General features: G+C 56.1%; 1 protein-coding gene across 1 annotated transcript; it reads left to right on the top strand.

The window, feature by feature from the left end:
* The first annotated feature begins 11336 nt into the window (after nt 1-11336).
* On the top strand, nt 11337-19335 carry TAMALIN (trafficking regulator and scaffold protein tamalin). The gene is made up of 8 exons (XM_061204553.1): nt 11337-11644; nt 13760-13809; nt 15389-15443; nt 15549-15651; nt 16817-16910; nt 17016-17082; nt 17637-17703; nt 18160-19335. The coding sequence occupies exons 1-8, from the start codon at nt 11393-11395 to the stop codon at nt 18651-18653; spliced, it is 1182 nt and encodes a 393-aa protein (XP_061060536.1). The 5' UTR covers nt 11337-11392; the 3' UTR covers nt 18654-19335.
* Nucleotides 19336-21391: the final 2056 nt, after the last annotated feature.

Here is a 21391-nt window from a genome sequence, read left to right as displayed (position 1 = left end):
TCTGCCCAGCCCTCTGTGGCCAGGAGCCTGGCCCGCAAGAGGGACAGAGCCCGGGAGACTCGCTCACTCCCACATTGGGTTTGAGACACAGACACCTTTTATATTTACCTCCTAGTGGCACGGAGCCTCTGAGAGCAAATGGTGTGGAGAACTCAGTGCCACAGCCTGGACCGGCTGTAGTGGGAAGTTCTGCAAAGCCCGGTGCACCTGGCGAGAAGCCTGGCGTGGTGACGGGCGGCCTGGGAGGGCCCGGGAGGAGCGAGCGTGGCCCCTGCTGAGCGGCACTGAGGGCTTTCCTCTGGGACCAACCCCAGCGCAGCGAGGCAGCCCAGGGAACCAGAAGGATGGCCCCTCTCGGCAGCGCCGGGCCTCGTGCTCCCCTCCGCCCCGTCAGGACACCTGGAGGGACTGCCAGTGCCCGTCTGTCCAGCCGTGTATGCATGTGCCGAGGTGCGTCCCCTGTTGTGCCTGGTCTGTGCCACGCCCTTACACGTGTGTGTGTGTGTGTGTGTGTGTGCGTGTGTGTGTGTGTCTGTAGGTGCGCACTTACCTGCTTGAGCTTTCTGTGCATGTGCAGGTCAGGGGTGTGGTCGTCATGCCGGCTCTGCGTGCTGGGGCCTCTGTTCAGTAGTGAGCAGCACCTGGTTTCCCTGGGGCCCCTCCAGGAGGTCTCCCTCCCCTCCCTTCCAGAAGCCCCACTCCACGGTGGGTCTCCCTCCCCTGTGTCGCCTGGCCCTCCTTCTCCATTTCAGATTGTGGAACCAAAGCTGGCCCGGTTGTCTGTGGCAGGCAAGGCTTTTGGGTCCAAATGTGAGGGAGGCGGGGTGGGATGGGCAGGGAGAGAATCTTGGTGGAAGTCTGGGGTGTTGTGGTCAGCGGCCACCGTGGGAAATGAGCCAGCCTAAGGGCATCGTCCTCGGCAGCGTCAAGGAAGGGCCGAGGAATTTGAAGCCCAGATCTTGGGACTCAGATCGGAATGTCACATCTGTCTTTCATATCCCAGATTCTGGAAACAGCAGTGTATATTTTTGGTGGTAGTGGATTTAGGGTGGGGAAGGGAAGGGGGGGGCAAGGAGTGGGGAGGGAGTCTGGGGCGGGAGGGAGGCATCTGCATGGGTCTTTTACTGGATTATCTGATCATGGTGGAGGGAAGATGTGAGACTTGCATCCACTTCAGGGGCTTTACTAAAGGGAACAGCCCGAGCTGAACCTGTTGTTTAACCTGAGTGTAGTATTTAACGAGTCTGGAAGCACGGTTGTGGGTGGTGATTCCGTCAGCATATCTTAGGTATATATTAACTTTGAAGCCATAACTTAACTGGAGTGGTTTGGTTTTCTTTTCTTTCTTTCTTTTTTTTTTTTTTTTTTAATTTAATTGGGAGGGTCTGGATTTTAACTTTTTTTAAATATTGTTAAGTTTTTATAAAAGGAAAACCATCTCTATGTGATGATTACCTCTCAATCTATTTGTTTTTAAGGAAATCCCTATAAAAACAACCACAAAAAAAATGCTTCAATCAAACGCACACTGCTCAATCACACTGGAAATGTCTGTCCTTGTACCTGAGCCTGCTCCCCCCACTCAGCAGCAAGAGTTCCTCTGCCCTGGGGGTTGGTCTCGCTTGCGTTCTGCCTCCCCTCCCAGTTCCACAAGTGGGTTTTGCACTGGGGCCCTAGCCTTCTGTGCGTTGTCCAGCAGGTTGCAGCTTCTCCTGCAGGCATTCACGCTACAGACATCGCTGAGTGCCTGCTGGATGCCAGGCAGTACGCCGGGCGCTGGGAAATACAGCTGTGAACAAGACAGGCTTGGGTCCTACTCTTGGAGCACCGACCATGGGACCCATTCAAGTTAGTGGGTGACTGTTTTGAGACCAGAAGTTTTCGTGTTTGCTTCTGAGCCTTTTGAGCCTGGAGTGATTGCTCTTATATAAGACCACTAAGGAGTGAGGATGCCCACCTGTCCCCCACCAAAGAGGCCGGTGGTGGGCAGTGAGACCCCCCCAGTCGCTGTGTTCATCCGGAGCCCCCTTCCTGCCCCCAGGGGAGGCACAGACTGTGTGCAGCCTCAGAGCATCCCTGCCTCCAGCCCAGCGATTCTCTGCCAAAGCTTGTGGAGGAGGGGAGAGCCCTCCCCCGACTTCCACTGGTCTCCCCAGTGCCCTGGCCTTCCTATTTATTTTCCTGCTGTATCGCTTCTTTCCTTGCATTAAAGGAGATCTTCCCCTAACCCTCTGAGCCAATTTACTGGCTACTGACTAATTTCCCTCGAATACCAATTGTGTCATTAGGGGGACCTTTCCCCACCCCTGCCGACGCCCCATCTGTCCGCCCTGCGGCAGAACTTGGCGGTTTAGAGGAGATGATGGAACTCAGACTCCTCTCCCCCCGCCGCAGCCAGCCTCTGGGATCTGCCAACACTCCTTGACCCAGGGACTCCCAAGCCACTAGCCCACTCCCCCAGTGGCCCTGCTGTCCTCACCACACACTCCTTCTCCACCTCCGGGGAAGACTGAGCAGTTTTGGGGGGAAGCTCCCAACCCCACCACCACCACTCTTAACCCAAGAGTTAGGAGTGAGAGAGTTGGGAAGAAATTAAAGCCGTGGTTTTGGCCCCCTGAGGCTAACCCTGATCCATAGGGCTACCTGCACCTCTGGATTCTGGATTCACAGACCAAGTCCAAGCCCGTTCTTAGGTCGCCGTCAAGGCCCCCGAACGGCATTCTCGGTACTTCTGTTTGTTTTTGTACATTTTATTAGAATGGACTGTAAAATAGCCACTTAGACACTTTACCTCTTCAGTATGCAAATGTAAATAAGTTGTAATATAGGAAATCTTTTGTTTTAATATAAGAATGAGCCTGTCCAATTTCTGCTGTACATTATTAAAGTTTTATTCACAGAGCTTTTCTGGTGCCATCTGTTTCACATCTGTGGACTGGCTGCCCAGCCTTTCTCAGGGGAGTGGGGCAGGTGCTTCAGGTAGCGTCCCTCCCGCCACTTGCTGGGATACGACGTTAACACCAGCTGCAGCAGGTCATGTCAGAAGAGGACCCCGTCGGAACATCCGGGGTCTTCCTGAGGCTGTTTGTTCCTCTGTGTTTCATAGAGGGAAGGCCTGGCGTGTGAGAGGGAGCGGAGGACGAACTCAACACCTTTTCTTGGGCTTTATCTGTATTTGTCTTTGTCTTTTAGCATTTTTCTCTTTATATAAAAGAGGGTCTTGATCCTGGTAAGTCACAAACCACCCAGTCTCGAAGGCAGCCTGGGCCCTCCTCAGTTTTAGCTTTCCCCCTCCTGACTTGGAGTATAAATGTGAATTTGGGGTTGGCTAAGCGACTTGGAGATGGGAGTCTTCAGTGGTGACTCCGGGGTTTTCAGTGTGTGGGTGGCTGTGAGGAACAGCCCTAACCCAACATCTCTAGGCTGAGGAACCAAGAGAGCAAGTCCTAGAATCATAGACTCTCAAGTTTAGATGGGACTCCAGAGGTCCAGCACCCATCAGGCACTTGACCCCCTCCACAGCATCCCTGCCGAGTGGCGTGGGCCTCGTGCTGTAACACTCAGGACCACAACCTCCACCTGCCGGCCATCTGCTCAGTGAGCAGCTCTTCCTTACATAGAACTGGGAAACCTCCCTGTGACTTATCTCCAAGGTGGTTCAGAGCACTTACTCTCTTCCATATAAGGTCCCTTAAAATACTTGAAGGCAGCTGTTACGTTACTATGAATCTGGCAAAGCTTAGGGTTTCTTCAGTTAATATTAGCAGATACTTATTAAAAAGTTACTGTGTGGGACTTTCCTGGCGGTCCAGTGGTTAAGACTCCACGCTTCCACTGCAGGGGGCATGGGTTTGATCCCTGGTTGGGGAACTAAGATTCCGCATGCTGTGCAGCGGCAAAAAAAAAAAAAAGTTATTCTGTGCTACACAGTGTGCCAAAATTGGCTTTACGTACATGAACTGCTTTCATCCTCAAAACAATGTATGAGATTGGATTAGGAAACTGAGGGTTAGAGAAAACAAATAAATTGCCCACATAGCTCACAAGGGTGGAGAAGACCTTGGGTCCAGGGTGTCTGGCCAGAGACTGCAGCCCCTCAGCCTCTGCACATCCTGCCTCCATGGCGCCATGCCCTTCCCCCACGCCGGCTGCTCTCCGAGAACCTGGCTCAAGCCTGGGGCCGTGGAGAGCACATGACACTCCACCCAGGCATTCACTGGCAGCACAGACTAGAACCAGAATCCCAGACTATGCTTGACACCTCCAGGTCACATCCCAGGACTGCATCTTATGTTTGGGTTGAGTAAAATCCAGCCCCCTTCCTCTTTCCTGTATATGAGAAGTTGGTATTTTGAACTCAAGTGCAGGACCTTATATGCCTTATATGTTTACCCTGTTAAATTTTACCACAGAACCTGTCCGTTGCTGCAGGCTGTCAATATTTTAGAATTCTGATTGTTGCCCAGAGTTTTCCATTGTCCTCCCATCTGAGACTGTTGGGCCAGAGAAAATCAAGTAACTTACCTCTAGAAGTTGGCTCTAAGTTTGGCATATATCCTAGTAACCCAGAGTGGCTGCTAATTAAATTGTCCTTGCACCCTGGCCATAATTCTTTTTGGACAAAGATAACAGCAGAAGCCCAAGTACCTTGTTGAAGTGGCAAGGTTTTCTTGTGGCTGCTGCATCTCTTTGATCTGTCTGTCGGAAGGAAAGGTGAAGTGGCTTGTAGTGGATCTCAGCCTAGTTCAAAAGCCAATCAATGATCAGTCATCTTGCCAAGCATGGACCTAAAATTCACCAGGCTATGGATTGCAGGTTCAACCTTACCGTTTTGAAAATCAGAAAGGCAGCAATTCTGGGACCTCTTCATGTGCCCTTGAAGGTTACTAACGTTTCACCTTTGTAAGGCCCACGACCCAGGAGACCTGCGTTCATTTAATGGTGTATCACTAGGGGTTTTGTTTCACACATTTTAAATTTCTGTCCCCACCCCCTACCCCAGGCCATGTCTTCTGATCTATAGTCTGGAGAACATGCTTGCGAAATACAACCAAAACAAAATGAGAGGTAGAGTAGTAAAGTTCAAGAGACATGCAGGAACATGTGAGGGATGCATAATGAAGGTGAGGGAAAGGGAGGGAAAGCTGTGGATCAAGACAGGAATGGTTTATTAGGATTCACCAGAGAAATGAAAACTAATAGGAGGGCTGGATAGATTAGATAGATGATAGATAGATAGATAGGTAGATTATTTAAAGGAATTGACTCACACAATTGTGGGGCTGTTAAGTCTGAAAGCTACAGGGCAGGCTGACAGGCTAGAGACCCAGGGAAGAATTGATGTTGCAGTCTTGAGTCTGAAGGCAGTCTGGAGGCAAAATTTCTTCTTCCTCAGGGGACCTCAGTCTTTTAAGCCCTTCAGCTGATTGGATGAGGCCCGTCCACACTCTGGAGGGTAACCTAACCTGCTTTACTCCAAGTCTACTGATTTAAATGTTGATCACATCTAAATCATACCTTCACAGTAACATCCAGACTGGTCTTTGACCAAACCCCTGGCACCACACCCTGAAAGGTGTTAGGCATCCCATGGCCAGACAGGGTGGGATTTAAGGAATATGGCAGATAGCTCTGGATCCACCTGGGAATGCTCCTTGGAGGCCAAGGATGGAGGATAATGGGATAGGAAGGTTTAAGGAACAATAGGATGGACTGGGCTCTAAATACGTTCTTATTAAATAACAAGCATGTGTTCAGCAACCTTAGTGTGTAAAGCAGTAGGCAGAATACAAGGACGAACAATCTGTGGCCACCGCCCTTCGAGACGGAGAGGATTTGTATAGAGAATAGAGAGTAGAGCAGGTTTTAGCAAGTCCCACCCATTACAGAGCCGTATGTAATGCGTCATGGAAGCTCAGGTGAGGTGCCTAGGGAAAGCCAGCCCTCCAGGGGCTCCCTACTTGGTGGAATGGACTTGTTAATAGGTAATTACAATGGAGTGAGGTACGTGCTATGGTGGGGTAGACACACAATCCTCTGGAAACACAGAACAGACAGGAAGATGGGGTCAAGAGAGGTGACATCTATTTAGGGATAGGCACTGGCCTGCTGACTGGGGGAGGAGGGAGATTTGGTCAAAAAGAGTGTGTCGGGACTTCCCTGGTGGCGCGATGGTTAAGAATCTGCCTGCCAATGCAGGGGACGTAGGTTCAAGCCCTGGTCCTGGAAGATCCCACAGGCCGCGGGTCAAACAAGCCCGTGCGCCACGACTACTGAGCCTGCATTCTAGAGCCCGTGTGCCACAACTACTGAAGCCCGCGCGCCTAGATCCCGTGCTCCGCAACAAAGAGAAGCCACCGCAATGAGAAGTCCACGCACCGCAACGAAGAGTAGCCCCCGCTCACCGCAACTAGAGAAAGCCCACGCACAGCAACGAAGACCCACCGCAGCCAGAAATTAATTAATTAATTAATTATTTCTAAAAAGTGCGTTGTTCGAGAACCACAGGTTCAGTATGGCTAGAGCAAGAGAGCCAGGGGTGCACACAGGAAATCTCTTAGAGCCATCCTGTGCTAAGCCGTCAAGACTGTATCCCGAGAGCCACCAGTGCCATCACTTCCCCTGTGACAACTGCCTCAGACTGCTAATCTCAGTCATTTTTCCTCCTGAGTCTCGACCGGGTCTCCAAATTCTTCTCAACAGCATGCTTATGTGGAGTTGTCCCATGAATGAACACCTCTTTTTTCATTCCTGATGTAGGAATGACAGGCCGTTGATGGGTTTTGAGCAGGGGAGTGATGTGATCTTACTTGTACTGGGGGAAGAACACAGTGCTGACTTGAGAAGGTAATTGCCGAGGTGGTAGAGCAGGAAAAGCTGGAGGACAGGGAGAGACAGTGGAAAGGATGCAGAGGTTGGGGGTGTGATCAGATGGGGACAGGGAGGAGGAGCCGACTTCAGTGTGGAGTCCATGGGAGAATCTCAGCCTTGTGTACCATGCTGTCCCTGGGGAGAAGGAACCAGGGCTGGACCACCAGAGCAGCTGTGTTTGCCAAGAGAGAGGAGATCTGGGGAGTCTGGGGCCCTAAAACTGTCATTTTCTGTCCTAGCTATCTGTACCTGTCTGAAATGAGGCGGGGTAAAATAATACATGCCCTCCGTCCTAGAAGTGGTATGTGGATACTGTAAGGAAAACTAGAGAGATGACCCTTTCTCCTTTCTACCAGTCTAACGTGTTCAAGCCCGAGATACCTTGCCATCCCACCTAGGAGGCAAGATGGTCCCTGGCCTCTGGCTGGGACTAGACTCAGAAGCCACAGAATCCAAGACAAATAAACTGCCATATCCGCCTTGCTCCTGCTCCCAGACCCCCTAGAATTAGCTCTTTGGGCTGTGATGGATCCACACCCCCCCGCCCCCGCCTCTGCTGCTGGGCTCCCCTGGACCCCAGTGCCACACACAGACACTAGCCCGTGGAAACAGTTGGGCAATAGGAGCCATTAAGGAAAACAACCACTCCCTGCCCAGTCAGCTGCCTACCAGCTGCCCAGGCCTCCCTCAGCATCCTACAGCCAGGGCCCAGCCCCTCATTCCTGCCCACACAGCCAGCTCCGTCCCAGGCCCTCACCCTCCCACCTTCCACTCAGAAGCAGTGGCAATACCCAGAGAGCAGCCCCAGCGGACCGGTCAGCCCACCAGTCCTGGGATGAAATGACTGTGCGAGAGCCCTGACATTAACTCAGTCGCCAGAGGAGCCTGGGCTTCTGGAGCTCTTGCCCTGAGTGCCCCGACCTCCTGATGGGAGCCTAGAGCTTGAGCAGGTGGGCGAGGATGGGACTCAGGGGACCGTTGACTGTTAGGTACCTGGGCAAGGGCTTGTCCCAAAGAGAAGGGATCTCACCTAGGCCTTGTCCATTAGCCAAGCCCCCGCTCTCTGTGCCCCTACCACAGGCCAAGCCCTGCCTACCCTGAGAGCCAGGGCCCAGGACAGCTGGAGCCAAAGGAAGCAAAGCCTGGAGAGTTCACTCTGAAAGCCTGGGACTTGCTCAGGAATAAGGTACAGATTGAGTGCAGATGTCTGCGGGAGCCAGAGCGCTGGGGCTTTTGCAAGGAGGCTTCCGGGGGGAGGAGAACAGAGGGGGAGCTGTCCTAATATGAGGCTGCAGGTGGCGTGCAGAATGCTTTCCTCCCTCCCCCCACCACCAGCCTTAAGAGAGCTGCAGAAGATGGGATGAGGAGAGCAGATGCTAGACCAGAGACTGAGGCTCAGGAGGAAGTCGTGGAGGGTCGGAAAAAGCAAAGCTTTAGGCCTGGTGTACTGTCTGACGTGTGCAGGTTCCTGCACGGAGGAAGCCCACCAGCTGTCTGCCCTCTCCCTGAGCAGTGTCACCTGCTGCCGGGTGACAAACACACAACTTCCTAACAGGTGTGAAGCTCCAGAACTCCGTGACCGAAGTGGGGCTTGGTGTCTCAGCTGAACACAGACCCTCTCAGGCCAGAGAGGAGCTCTGGGGGCTCCTTAAACCTGGCTGGGATTCCAGGAGGGGGTCTAGCACCAGCCAGACAGCCCTTCGGAGTCTGATTTGAAGATTTTCCGAGACTCATGGCCACCAGAGGGCACCACCACCCCACAGTGTGGCATCCTGGGCTCTCCATCACCTCCCTGGAGAAACTGGGAAGATTGGGAGGGGGAAGCAGGCACGGGTCTCTGAGCTCTCCGCGGGAGCTACCAGCGGCTGAGTTAAATAGTCTCCAGAGTCAGGAGACTTAGGCTCTAGTGGGTTCTAGTGCCTGTTCTGCCACCGTCTTTCCCTCCCTGGTTGGCTTCAGTTCGCCTCCTCCGTTGAATAAGGGCTTGGACCACTTGGTGTCCTTTCCGGACCACGGGGCCCTTCCTGGCTCTGAAGTTCTAGGTTTTGAGGAAATCATGCAATGAACGTGACAGAAATTGCATCTCCTGGGCCCACCTTTATTCTGGGGTTCTCCAGGGCACCCTGCCTGGCAGGAGGCGGAAACTGGTGTGAGCTTCACTTCTCTGGTGCTGTTCTCTGACTTGGAGGTGGAGAGGCAGACTGGCCTGGATACTGACGGGCAGTCTGTCTCCACATCAGTCTGAAGGAGGAATGTCTCCACAGGGCTGGCAGACACAGGTGCTGTGACACCCGTGGTGTCTGCTCCTCCAGGTTTCAGGTGAGGAGGTGTCCCTTAGGTAACCCTCTGGGATGGGTGGGGTGGCGGTACAGAAGAGCTTACAAGATGCCCTTTGGAGGGTCCCTTCAGGAATAAGCACGGAGTGAGGAGGATAGAAACCATTGCCTCTGCTGCCTTTGCCCGCCTCCCCGTCCCCACCCCCGCTGCAGATGCCGTCTGTCAGGAGCAGGCAGCAGACGGTCCAGGGGTCCATCTGTGCTAATGCTTCACAATAGAGTCCCGTGTTTCCCCACCAACGCCCCCTCAGCCCCTCAGCTGATGGCCACTTGGTGATGCCAAGGGGGAAGGTGGGAGGAGGGAGAGGAAGGCACTAAGGGAGCTAGCACTTGGCTCGTGGCAGTCCCCAATCCACCCCCTGCCCCCCACCCAACAAGCATCCTGCCATCTGGACTTGTGTAATCACTGCGGGGTGGAGAAGCACCCCCTCCCCCCCACACCTCCTGTAGGGGCTGGGGCCCCAGGGGCCTGGGGGTGGGGAAGAGACAGACAGAGTCAAGGAGACTAGGAAGCTAGAAGACGGAGACAGACCCATGGACTGAGAGAGACAGGAGACAGAAAGCCTTTCCTGGCCTCCCCAGGCTGATGGGCCACTAGCCCCTCTGTACTCCGCAGGCCATGCATCTAACACAGCACCGGTGCATGTATCACTCCCTACCTGACCAAGAGCCTCTGTAACCTGGCCCGGAGCAGGGCTTCAACATAGGGTGAATGAAGAACAGCAGAAGACAGCATCACATAGTGGTTAGATTGCAAGCTCTGCAACCAGGCTGCCTAGGTTCGAATCAGCTCTGCCACTGAGTGACCTAAAGCAAGTTACTTAACCTCTCTGGGCCTCAGTTTCCTCCTCTGTAAGGGATGATAATGGTATCTATTTCACAGAGTTGTTATGAAGACCAAATGAATTCATTCATGGATGTAAAAGATGTAAAAGAATACACAGAACAGTGTGCACAGCACAATAAATGTCAGCTATAAAGGCAACAGATTTGGGAACACTGGAGGAGGGGACAATGTGGACATTCCTGGCTTCTGTTCAGTGGCAGACGTCGGGATGTGGAGCCCCCAGCTTGTGATGCTGACGCCCTGTGGTGGCTGGCCACTCTTCAGATGCCAGACCTGGCCTTCCACTTCCTCCTCTCACTTCTTATTCGGGTACCACTGACGACAGAGACTTCAGCTGGGCCATTCCCACCTCTCCCATGGCCTGGCAGCCACCCCACTGGCAACACAGCCAGGGGTGGGGGGAAGATGGTCCCCAAAAAAGGTCAGATAATGGCTGAGCACCATCCCCCAACCCTGAGCACCCACTCAGCGTGGTCACATCCCCTGCCATGAGTCAACCCCATAGGAAAGATCTATCGGCTGGGAAAAGGATACCTGAGCGCCAACATCAGGAGGTGAGGAAAGGTTTATCCAGGAGGAACAACTCCTGATCTTCTGAGGGGACAGGCCAGAATTAAGTCTACTGCTTTTTGGGTTTCCCCCTCTTCCCTTTCCCCATGTCATGGGAAGGAGAGGCAGCCTCTTTGAACTCTTCTGGGACAGCTGTGTAAGGGGGAAATCCTGGACCCTTTCACTCCCTAGCGGCTTCTGCACAGTTAGTTCAGGGCCATCTCTTCCCTCCCATCAGGGACCTCACCCCTCCCCCTGCCTCCCTCTCCTTGCCTAAAGTCTCCTGCAGCCTCCTGGGTCTCCTAGAATCTTACTCTGGGCGGCCTCCAAACCTCCTCCTAAGGACTCCTTACGGTCGCTCCACGGCCAGACTCCTTGAATCTCCAGAGATATCCATCCCTAAATTTTCAAATCTCTTGCACAAGCCCCTTCACAGGCTCCCCGTCCCTCAGGTATCACGGAGACCCATGCTCCGCCCCGGGATGCCCTGGACCCCCCTCCCCTCCGCGGCTAGCTTTTTCCCCTATTGAGCGCTCCGGTCCCCAAGAGTTTCCCCAGCCTGGCATGCCTCGGGAGCTGTGGGCGGGGCTCCGGGACAGCGGGGGGTGGGGGGGCCCGAGGGGGCGGAGCCGGCCGTGCGGGGGGCGAGGCCCCGCGAGGCCGCTCCCCGCCCACCCCGCTCCCCGAGCCTATAAAGGGAGGCGATACACCACCCTCCCGGCTGGCATCCCCGAGCCGCCGCCTGCCCTGCCGCGCGGAGCGAGCGCCGCCTCCGAGGAGCGCCGGAGCCATGACCCTCCGCCGACTCAGGAAGCTGCAGCAGAAAGAGGAGGCGGCGGCCGCCCCAGACCCCGCTGCCCCGGCCCCCGACTCGGAAGCTGCTCCCGCCCCTCCGACCCCGACCCCGGCCTTGGGCCCCCCTGCCGCAGCAGCCAGCCCTGGGACCCCCGGGGACGAGCTGTACGCGGCGCTGGAGGACTATCACCCGGCCGAGCTGTATCGCGCGCTCGCCGTGTCCGGGGGTACCCTGCCCCGCCGAAAGGTGCGTATCCCCCCCAACTCCCGCGGCCCCCCGCTCGGCTCTCGGTACCCTCCGGGGTCCCTTCCTCAGGACCCGCGCAACCCGCAGCAGCCCCCATTCGCGCTTGCCGACCCCCCCACCATTCTCCTGGAGTCCCCGAGTCCCCCCATTCCTCCCCAGCCCGCTGATCCCCCACGGACACGTTCATATCCTGCTGGGTCCCCTCGACCCTCTGCTCAGAAGGAGCAATCCCCCCTACCCGCGACCCCGGCTCCACGCCGCCCCCGACCTGGCGGCTCTCCACTCCCCATGCGCCCCCGCCCCGTCTCGCTGCTCTCCTTCCTGCCGCCTCCCCAGGTCCCCTTCCCCTCGTCCCAGCTGGTCTTCGGCCACCCCCGAGCCCCGCCTCCCCGCGTCCAGGCGTCTCGAGGTCCCCAGGACGCTTCGCCCGCGCTTCTCCCGCGGGAGCGGGGAGGCCCCGGGCTGGGGTCCCGCCGCTCGCCCAGTCAAGTTGAGAGTCCGCGGGTTCCGGGTGGGGAGGAGGGCGGCGGACGCGCCGCGTGCCTTCTAGCGGGGGAAGTGCGTGCGGCGCCGCCGACCCTTCCGAGGGGACGCCCGGATTCCTGGACTCGGGACCTGCCGCCTTGCCCTGCGTCTGAGGTGCGGGGCTCGAGGCCACCGCTCCCTGGAAGTCAGCCGCGACCGGACGCGGTGGGAGGGGTCGCAGGGCGCCCGCGGGGCAGGAAGGATGCGGGCCGCGCCCGCCCTTTGAGTCTCCCCCTGCGCAGGGCTCTTCCTCTGGCCTGAGGGGGACCCGAGCGCTCAGAAAGGGGAACTCAAGACCCAGGTTAAGGAGAGGGGGCTGGTGGCCTTTCCCAGCTCAGCCCCCCTCCTCTCCCCCTGGCCCCTGGCTCCCCCCAACACAATGAACAGCTTGTTGAGAATTTGCATTTTATGAAAATCGGGTGGAAAGACAAAGGGGTCTCTCTATGCGGCCCAGTCCTTCCTCCCTGGCCCATTTGGGAACTGTCCCCACCCCTGAGGCCAATCTTTGGTTCTGGAGAAGGAGGGCTTCCTTCTCCTCCTGGCCTTGGGGCAGCCTGGGGGGAGGGTTAACAAGGGCACCGACCAGGAAGGCCCTGGGCTGTTTGGGGCACACAGGACAAGGGCTGGTCTGGGACTGGGCTTCTTCCAAGGATCAATAATTTAGGGAGGGAGAGAGACTGCTTTAGTTTCTCAAGGACCCAAAAGAGGTAGGGACCCTCAGCTCTGTCATCCGCCATGCCAAAAAAAAAAAAAAAGAACTCCCAATGTCTCTCCTTAAGTATAGTGAGACTTAAGAACAAGTTTGAGATCCAAGGTTTTGTTTTTTTGTTTGGTTTTTTGTTTTTGTCCCAGAAAGCAACAAAATATATGGCAATGTTGAAAGACCCAGGTGGAGCTGGGCACAGTTGGCCACCTGCAGCTGGAATCCATAGTTGGTCCCTGAAACAGTCTACTTTGAGGGAGGAGGCTGGGCCCCTCTGTCCCCTGCCTTTCCATGCTCAGGCTGAGAGTCCAGCCCTCCAGACCTGGGCCTCTGACCCCGGGTCCCCCGAGCCACTCGGTGTGAATGAGAAATTAGGAGAGACCTGACCGGCCCAGGGGCCTCTGGAGTGTTTTGATAGGCAAGCCCAGGGGCCCCCTGCCCTTCCCTGAATAACATCTGGGAAGAGCCCCTGCTTCAGCTTGTGGGGTCTAGGGGGCCTGAGCCGCCGCAGACGTGCACCCTGGGGGTGGAGACTGTTCTATCTAGAGTAGTGAAACCCCCTACCCTCCGGGTTGGGAACCAGCACAGGGCTTAGAGATTCATGCATCTGGGACCCAGGAGACTGTTGTGTCCCCACAGTCCACCCAGCTGTGGGGATAGAGCTTAGGGAGAAAGCTGTGGAATGGTGCTGATGGTGGCACTCTGCAGATAGCTACCCCGGCACCAGAGTAGGTGTGGAGCTGGGGCCGGACACACAGGCAACAGGGAGTGGGGTGCTGGGTCTAGGGCCGGAGCCCAGGTGAGAAACCCCCAAAGGAGGGCTCTCACCATCTGCTCCAGGACAGCTCCCTCTCACCTGCTCCTTCCTGACTCTCCTTCCCACCCAGGGCTCAGGACTGCGCTGGAAGAATCTCAGCCAGAGTCCTGAACAGCAGCGGTGAGTCACCATTACCCCAACCCCTGCCCTGGTCCAAAAGGGTGAGGTGCTGGGTTGGGGGCAGCACGACACAGCATCTCAGCCCAGCCAGGGGGGGAGTCATTCTCCCACCCTTTCAGCACAGCACCCTTGCTAGGAATGAGGGGCAGGTGGAGGTGTGGGCTGTGTGAAGGGGGTGGCAGAGGAAGGAGATAGGGACTTCTGAGTCATCAGGTGCTCCTCAACCCACCCCCAGTCCCTGCCAGTTGCCCCTCCCCGGAGAGAGCTGGATCTGGGAGGAGGGAAGCAGGAGAAGTCTTCGGGGCTACCCTGAGCCCTCCCAACCCAGCAAACTCCGAGGGCCCAAACCATGGCCAAGCTGTGTCCAGCTGCTGCAGTCTGTCTGCTCCTGCATCCAAACTCTCTGTTCTCTGCTGGTCCCATCCTGTGGTGGCCTCTTAGGAAGGGTCTGAGGTGAGGGCAGAAGTAGGTGCTGACTCAGGCCCCACTCTGCCCATGTCCCATCCTGATTTGGGCCTGGCTTCTTCCAAAATGGATCAGCAGACTGGCCTTGAGCTAAGAGCTGTTTTTATATTTCGAAAGGGTCGTACAAATAAAAACAAAGAACAATATAGGACGGAGGCTGTCAAATAATTTAGGTCTCGAAAAGAAAGGCTAAAATATTTACTGTCTGACCCTTTGCAGAAAAAGTTTGCCAACCCTTCCAGAAAACCAGAGAGCACTGGAGTAGACACAGAAGTCACCCTGCTCCCCGCCCCAATATACGTAGAGGGGGAAAGGCCTGCGTTCAAAGTAGGGAGGAGCTCAGGCTGGGGCTGGGAGTTGCCGCTCAGCATTCGGGGGGTATGTGGGTCAGCTTGGGCACTGAGAGGCCTGGGTCTCCAGGGCCTTTCTGAGGCCGTGAGGCTTGAAGGGGCCTTTGCAGGCTGCTTTAACTCTGCCTCTGGCTGGGCGGGAAGGAAGGGGGTGTGGGGGTGGGCAGAGGAAACTCTGGGCTCCCCCAGCAGACGAGAATCTGGAGCTACTCCAGACCATTGTGTCCAGTGGGCAGGCCTGCAGTGCGGGAAGGGGCGGCCTCGAGGCTCCCCTCCCCCCAGCCCTCACATCTGGTGGGCTGGCCTCACCGCAGCTGGGAGGAGCAGCTGTGGTCTGGGCTCAGCCTCGTGACTGGCCTCTGGGGGTGGGGCCAGCCCTCTCCCCAGGGCTCTGGAGCGGACGGTGCTCCAGGCTGTGGCCGAATTTGGGGCCTCAGCTAGTCAGTATTCTGGGGCTCACTAGAAAGCTGGGCGTGTGGCTGAAAAACTCAGCTAGTCCACCGGCTCTGGGGGTCAGCCGTTCCAGTGCCTCCCCCACCAGGGGCTGGATTGATGCTGTGTGGCTCAATGAAGCTGATTTCAGCTGCGAATGGGAAAAGGACATTCTGACAACCTGTGATGAGTGTGACTTGTCGCTGGAGACAGAGCCCTGCGTGGATGTTCCAGAGCAGACTCCCAGCATTAGCGGAGGGCCATGCTATGGGGCTGCCAAGCTCCTTTTAATCCTGACAGTCTTGATGGGATGGCCCCTGTGTCTCCTGCAGGAAAGTGCTGACTTTGGAGAAGGAGGAGAACCAGACCTTCGGCTTTGAGATCCAGGTGGGAGAAGCTGAGTGCAGAGGGAGGGAGGGCTTGGGAGGCTGGTCAGAGGGATGGATGGATCTCGCCCCACCCCTGGGCTGAGGGTCCCCTTGTTTATTACAGACTTACGGCCTTCACCACCGGGAGGAGCAGCGCGTGGAGATGGTGACCTTTGTCTGCCGGGTTCATGAGTCCAGCCCTGCCCAGCTGGCTGGGCTCACACCAGGTGAGGCATGAACCCAGGACACAGGGCTCTGGGAAAAGGGGTATGACCTTACTCCCAAGCAGAGGGGGTAAGAAATCTCTTCTGAAAACAATTTCCCTTCCTCCTCCTATTTTGAGAAGGCCAGAAAGAAGAATGGATTGGACTTAGGCAAATTTGCCATTTACTGTGTGATGCTGAGCAGTCCCATCTGCAAACTGGGGGCAATAACATGTCCTCACGTCAGTGTGGTGAGGGAATTCCCTGGGCACAGAGCCAGGGCCTGGTAAATGGTAGGTGTTGCTGCTGCTGTTTTTCCTCCCCCTGGCGATCTGGCAATCCAGCATGGGCAGGAGTTGGAGTGGAACAGCTCCATTAGATCTGCTTGATATTGAGGATCAGGGCCTATCTTGCTCCCAACCTGGCCCAAAACTGGGGTACCTGTGATACTTCCTCTAACAGGGAAATGGTGCCACTGGTAGGAGACCCTTCGGATTGGCCAAATCTAGAGTCCCAAGTCCCAGGAAGGGACAGCCTGCGACTGCACAAACTGACCCCCACCCAGTCCTGTCACCATTTCCTTCCCTAAGCCCTTACCTCCCTGCCTATTTACCAGCAGCCCCTGGTAGCTAAGTGGTATATTGCAACTTTGCAAAGTAGTTTCACATCCACCCTCCCTCCTAATCCCCATGGTAGCCACCGCAGGGGTCCACACCCCCTTTTCCAGATGGGAAATGGGCCCTCGGAGATGGTGCCTTGCTCTGCCTGAGGTCAGGGGGCTCTGCAGTGGCCCAGGGTATCAGAAGCTGAGGCCTCTTATGCCTGGGGCCAGTGTTAGTTCCCAGCTTGGTGCTACTCACCCTGCCCCCTTCCTGTCTCGGCTGGGTCTCATGACAGCCTGTGGGCTGGACCAAAATAACCAGCTCTGGGGGCAGCCCAGGCTTGCCAGGAGGGCTCAGCCTTTGAGGACAGAGCTTCCTGAGAGTGAGGTGAGGATGTGGGTGTCTGAGGGCCTTGGCCCCTATGCTAGGGTGCCAGGCCTGGACAAGATCTCCCCAGAACCATGACTGGGGGTAGGGAGTTCAGGAGAATTTTGTGGGGTTATTACCCCTACCCTTTCTGGCGAAAGTGGCTGGAATTCTTCCACATGCCCCGTGGAACAGATTCTTATCCCCTCTCTGCCTGGCAGGGGACACCATCGCTAGTGTCAACGGCCTGAACGTGGAAGGCATCCGGCATCGGGAAATTGTTGACATCATTAAGGCATCTGGCAACGTTCTCAGGTACGTCCAAGTGCCACGGTCCCTGAGGGATTCCTGAGCTCAGCTTCTCTCAGTGTTTCCCCACCCTGTGGGCCCACTCAGCCTTTGATTCCCCAACCTCCTCAGACTGGAAACTCTGTATGGGACATCAATTCGGAAGGCGGAACTGGAGGCTCGTCTGCAGTACCTGAAGGTAAAGCAGCCCAGATAATGTCCAGTCGCCACCCTCCTCTTCCCAAGCCCCTGCCCCTACCGGCCCCACTCCTTTTTAGGGGTCGTTTATCTGCTTGAACCTCCTTTTATTTTATTTTATTTATTTATTTATTTATTTGGCTGCGTTGGGTCTTCGTTGCTGCGCGCGGGCTTTCTCTAGTCGCGGTGAGCGGGGGCTACTCTTCATTGCCGTGCGCGGGCTTCTCATCGCGTTGGCTTCTCTTGTTGCCGGGGCACGGGCTCTAGGCGTGCAGGCTTCAGTAGTTGTGGCTCGCAGGCTCTAGAGTGCAGGCTCAGTAGTTGTGGCGCACGGGCTTAGCTGCTCGGCGGCATGTGGGATCTTCACGGACCAGGGCTGGAATCCGCGTCCCCTGCATTGGCAGGCGGATTCTTAACCACTGCACCACCAGGGGTCCTGAACCTCCTTTTAAACTTAAGGTTTCTTCTGTGTACTCCCTGATCCCTCAGTCTGTACCCACCTCCTGCTAGTTTCTTGCTAGCTCCTGACAGTGAGGCGGGGGGTGTCTATTACAGCAAACCCTGTATGAGAAGTGGGGAGAATACAGGTCCCTAATGGTGCAGGAGCAGCGGCTGGTGCACGGTGAGTAGATTAGGGGTGTGAAGGGCCACTTGCACCCCTACTGATACCCCCATTCCTGCTTCCCCCTCAGAACTAGTGGGTTACTTCCCCCTCCAAAGTGAAGAAAGGTTTGTTGAGCTACTACTTCGGGTACAGTGCTGCCCCAGGCTGATGCACACACATTTTTAGTTTATTCTCACAATTGTCCCCTGAAGGAAAGTACAAGATAGTACCATCTCCATTTTACAGATGGGAACAGGAAGGCTCCAAGAGTTTGTTTCAGACCCCTTCCGTGGCTCTTGTGTCATAAGTGATCCTCATAAGGATCTGAGTGTATAATTCCTGTTTTACAGACAAGAGAAGTGAGGTTCAAGGTTGTGACTTGCCCAAGGGCCACACAGATGGTCAACAGGAAGGAGCTGAGGTCTCCTACCCGTGCCCTCTGACGGCCCTCCCTCGTGTCTTCTGCCCCGGCAGGCCTCGTGGTGAAGGACCCGAGCATCTATGACACGCTGGAGTCCGTGCGCTCCAGCCTGTACGGTGCGGGCCTGCTCCCGGGCTCACTGCCCTTCGGGCCTCTGCTGGCCGCCCCCGGGGGCTCCCGCGGCGGCGCGCGGCGGGCCGGGGGCGACGCGGACGACGCCGTCTACCACACGTGCTTCTTCGGGGGCGCTGAACCGCCTGAGCCCCCGCCGCCCCCGCCCCCTGCGCGCGCGCCCGGCCCGGGCCCCGCCGACGCTTCGGCCCCGGGGCCCCGGGCGGTGCTGAGCCGCAGCGCCAGCGTGCGGTGCGCGGGCCCCGGGGGCGGCGGCGGCGTGGGCGCGCCGAGCGCTCTCTGGACTGAGGCCCGCGAGCAGGCCCTGTGCGGCCCCGGCCTGCGCAAAACCAAGTACCGCAGCTTCCGCCGGCGGCTGCTCAAGTTCATCCCCGGACTCAATCGCTCCCTGGAGGAGGAGGAGAGCCAGCTGTAGGGGCGGGGGCGGGCGGGGGAAGGTATTTATTTATTTATTCTTTCCAGCCAGTGCAAAAAGGGGGCGGGGGCGGGCGCCCGGCCGCGGAGACTCTGGGAGCCCAAGGCGGCGGGAGAAGGTCCTCGCCAGCCCCAGCTGGCCTGCCTGGTTCCTGGCTTGTGCAGAGTGGTGAATGAACCCGAGCCCCAGGCCCCTTTACTCCTCCCCAAAACCACAGTGGGAGGTGGGCACGGGAGAACTAGGCGAGCTCGGGGTTGGGAGAGGTTCGGGGGCCAAAGATGGGGCGTGCCATCCTACATCTGGGTCAGTAGTGCCTTGTGGGGTGTCCAAGAAAACCCCTTCTCCGGGTGAGAGGACCCTGTCCCACGAAGCCCTCTCCTCAGCTTTACTTGCTCCCCACCCTTGGCCTTGGGGAGAGATGGCCTATGCCCAGTCGTTTCCCCATCCCCCCACAGACATAGTTCCAGTTAACCAGCGCTGGTACCCCTCCCTCCCAGCCTTGACCCCTCCCAGGAGCCTGTAACTAAGTGGGGTCTTGCCCGGCAGGGGTCCTGGGTCCTCTGCCCCTTGGGGGACAGGAATGGGCATGTCTGGGGGGGATGGGGGCAGCACAGACTGTTCCACCGTTTTGCATATTGTTGCTTCTGAACCACAGACTGTATAAAATCGACGGTTTTTTGCATCTGTGTCAGTGTGGTGACTGCCTGAGGGGGAGGATTGGGCCCGGGCAAGCTCTGACTCCACCACCCCGCCCCCCCAGCGCGCGCGCGCGCGCGCGCGCGCACACACACACACACACACACACACACACACACACACACACTATATTTTACATCTTATTTGCTCAGAGCCTGCAGCCAGGGAAACAGACTGTGTGAGTTTAACTTACATGTATGGGCCTGAACTAGAGGCCCCACACCCCTTCAGAACTTGGGCCTCGTGTTTAATGTATCTAGAACTTCCCTCCCCAAATACCACAACTGGTGGGGTCAAGGCTCCTCTATAGTTGTTAACTATCCTTGTGTAAACAACTGCTTGGCACCCTTTCTCCCAGGGACCTGGGGTCTCCTGCTTAGGAGACCTTAGCCATCACCCACCCAACCTGTGACAGGCCCAATCACTGGTCACTCATTGCTCTAGAACTCCTCAAAGGCTTCCCATCACTCCTAGAATAAGATTCCAACTCTTATGCAGGGATATCTGACTCCCGCCTGCCTCATTTTCTTGCCTCCCCTCTCGCTCCCTGCTCTGGCCACTTTGCCCACGGTACACTTCAGATGCCCTGCCCTCAGGGTCTCTGCACTTGCTCTGTCCATAGCTGGCTCCTTTGGTACTCAGCTTGGCCTCCCCAACGCCGTCCCATCTGGTCTAAAATACTGTCGCACCCTCTGCTTTGATAGAGCCTTGTTTTATTTCCATCATACTACTCATCCCCATCTGAAACTGTCTTGACCCGGATGGGTTTTGGTTTTTGCCTGGCTCCCTTCCCCATTAGGATGTACACTCCATACAGCAGGACTCAGGGACCTCTCCTGTCTTACTCACTGCTTTATTTCTTGCCCAACGCTAGCAAATAACAGAGCCTCGATAAATACAGTGTGTGCTCAAAGCATCTGCAAGAGGTGGTCACCACCTTCTTTGAGGTGACCCGGGGCAAGTGACTTGTCCAGGGTCACACAGAAAGTAAGTGGCAGAGTTGGGCCTGAGGTTTGAGCCTCTTGAGCCAGTGCTCCTCCCTGGCAGTAATCAGCCTACAAGGGGTGGTTTTGAGAGGTCTAAGTGGCACCAGGCAGGCTACCTCCCATACTCTCCCTCCTGCACCACTGCACTTGCCTCCTGAATGGCTCCCTGCTTCCTCTCTCACCCCTGGACCATCCCTTCACACAGCAGTTAGGGTGATCTTTCCAAAAAGGAAATTGGGTCACAACCCTCCTCGGCTTAAAACCCATTATGGCTTCCCCTGGAATAAAAAAATAAAATCCAAACTCTTTATCATGGCCTAGCCATGATGTGTTGTCCCTCTGAGCAGACAAATTACAAAAACGCATCCCTTCCTGTGGGTTGACGGCAGCCACATGGGCCCAACAATTTGGCAACTGCGAGCCTCTGTGCAGTGCACAACCTCTGCGACTATACTGGGATGCCCTGCACGAGGCTTTCCAGGATCTGGGCCCTGCTGTTCTCTTCAAGCTCAAATCGTTTCTCCTTCTGTGTCACTCATCATATTTAAGCCACACTATTCTTTCTAGTCCTATTCTCAAATATGCCAAGCTCTTTGCTGCCTCTGGCCTTTGCCCATACTGTTCCCTCTGCCTGGAATAGTCTTCTTTGCAAGACTGATTCCTCCATCCTCAGATCTCATCTTAAACATCACCTCCTTAAAGAGATGTTCCTGATCTGATCAGAAGAAGTTCCCTGTCCCCATTATTCTTTATCTTGAGCCCTCTATTTTTCTTCCCTTATAACACTTACTCCCAATTGGTAATTTTACTGACTTCTTTTGTATCTGCCTTTTGCCTTTCTAAGGCAGGAAACTCAGCTGTGTTACACTGTACCTCCAGGGACTAACACAGCCTAGCACATGGCAGGTGCTCAATATACGGGATTGCCTCCTTGGGGCCAGCCCTGCACAGGGGTGACCACAACCTACCCACCTCTCAGCCCTGGAGGGTGGGGTGGGCAGGCCCCTGCCCTGCTCCATCTGTAGCTGGCATCTGTGGGCCCTTCTCACCAAATCC

The sequence above is a fragment of the Eubalaena glacialis genome, chromosome 11, assembly GCF_028564815.1.
Source record: "Eubalaena glacialis isolate mEubGla1 chromosome 11, mEubGla1.1.hap2.+ XY, whole genome shotgun sequence".
In the NCBI taxonomy this organism is placed as follows: Eukaryota; Metazoa; Chordata; class Mammalia; order Artiodactyla; family Balaenidae; genus Eubalaena; species Eubalaena glacialis.
The sequence above is the reverse complement of the archived record's forward strand: the minus strand, read 5'-3'. Positions and strand labels throughout refer to the sequence as shown.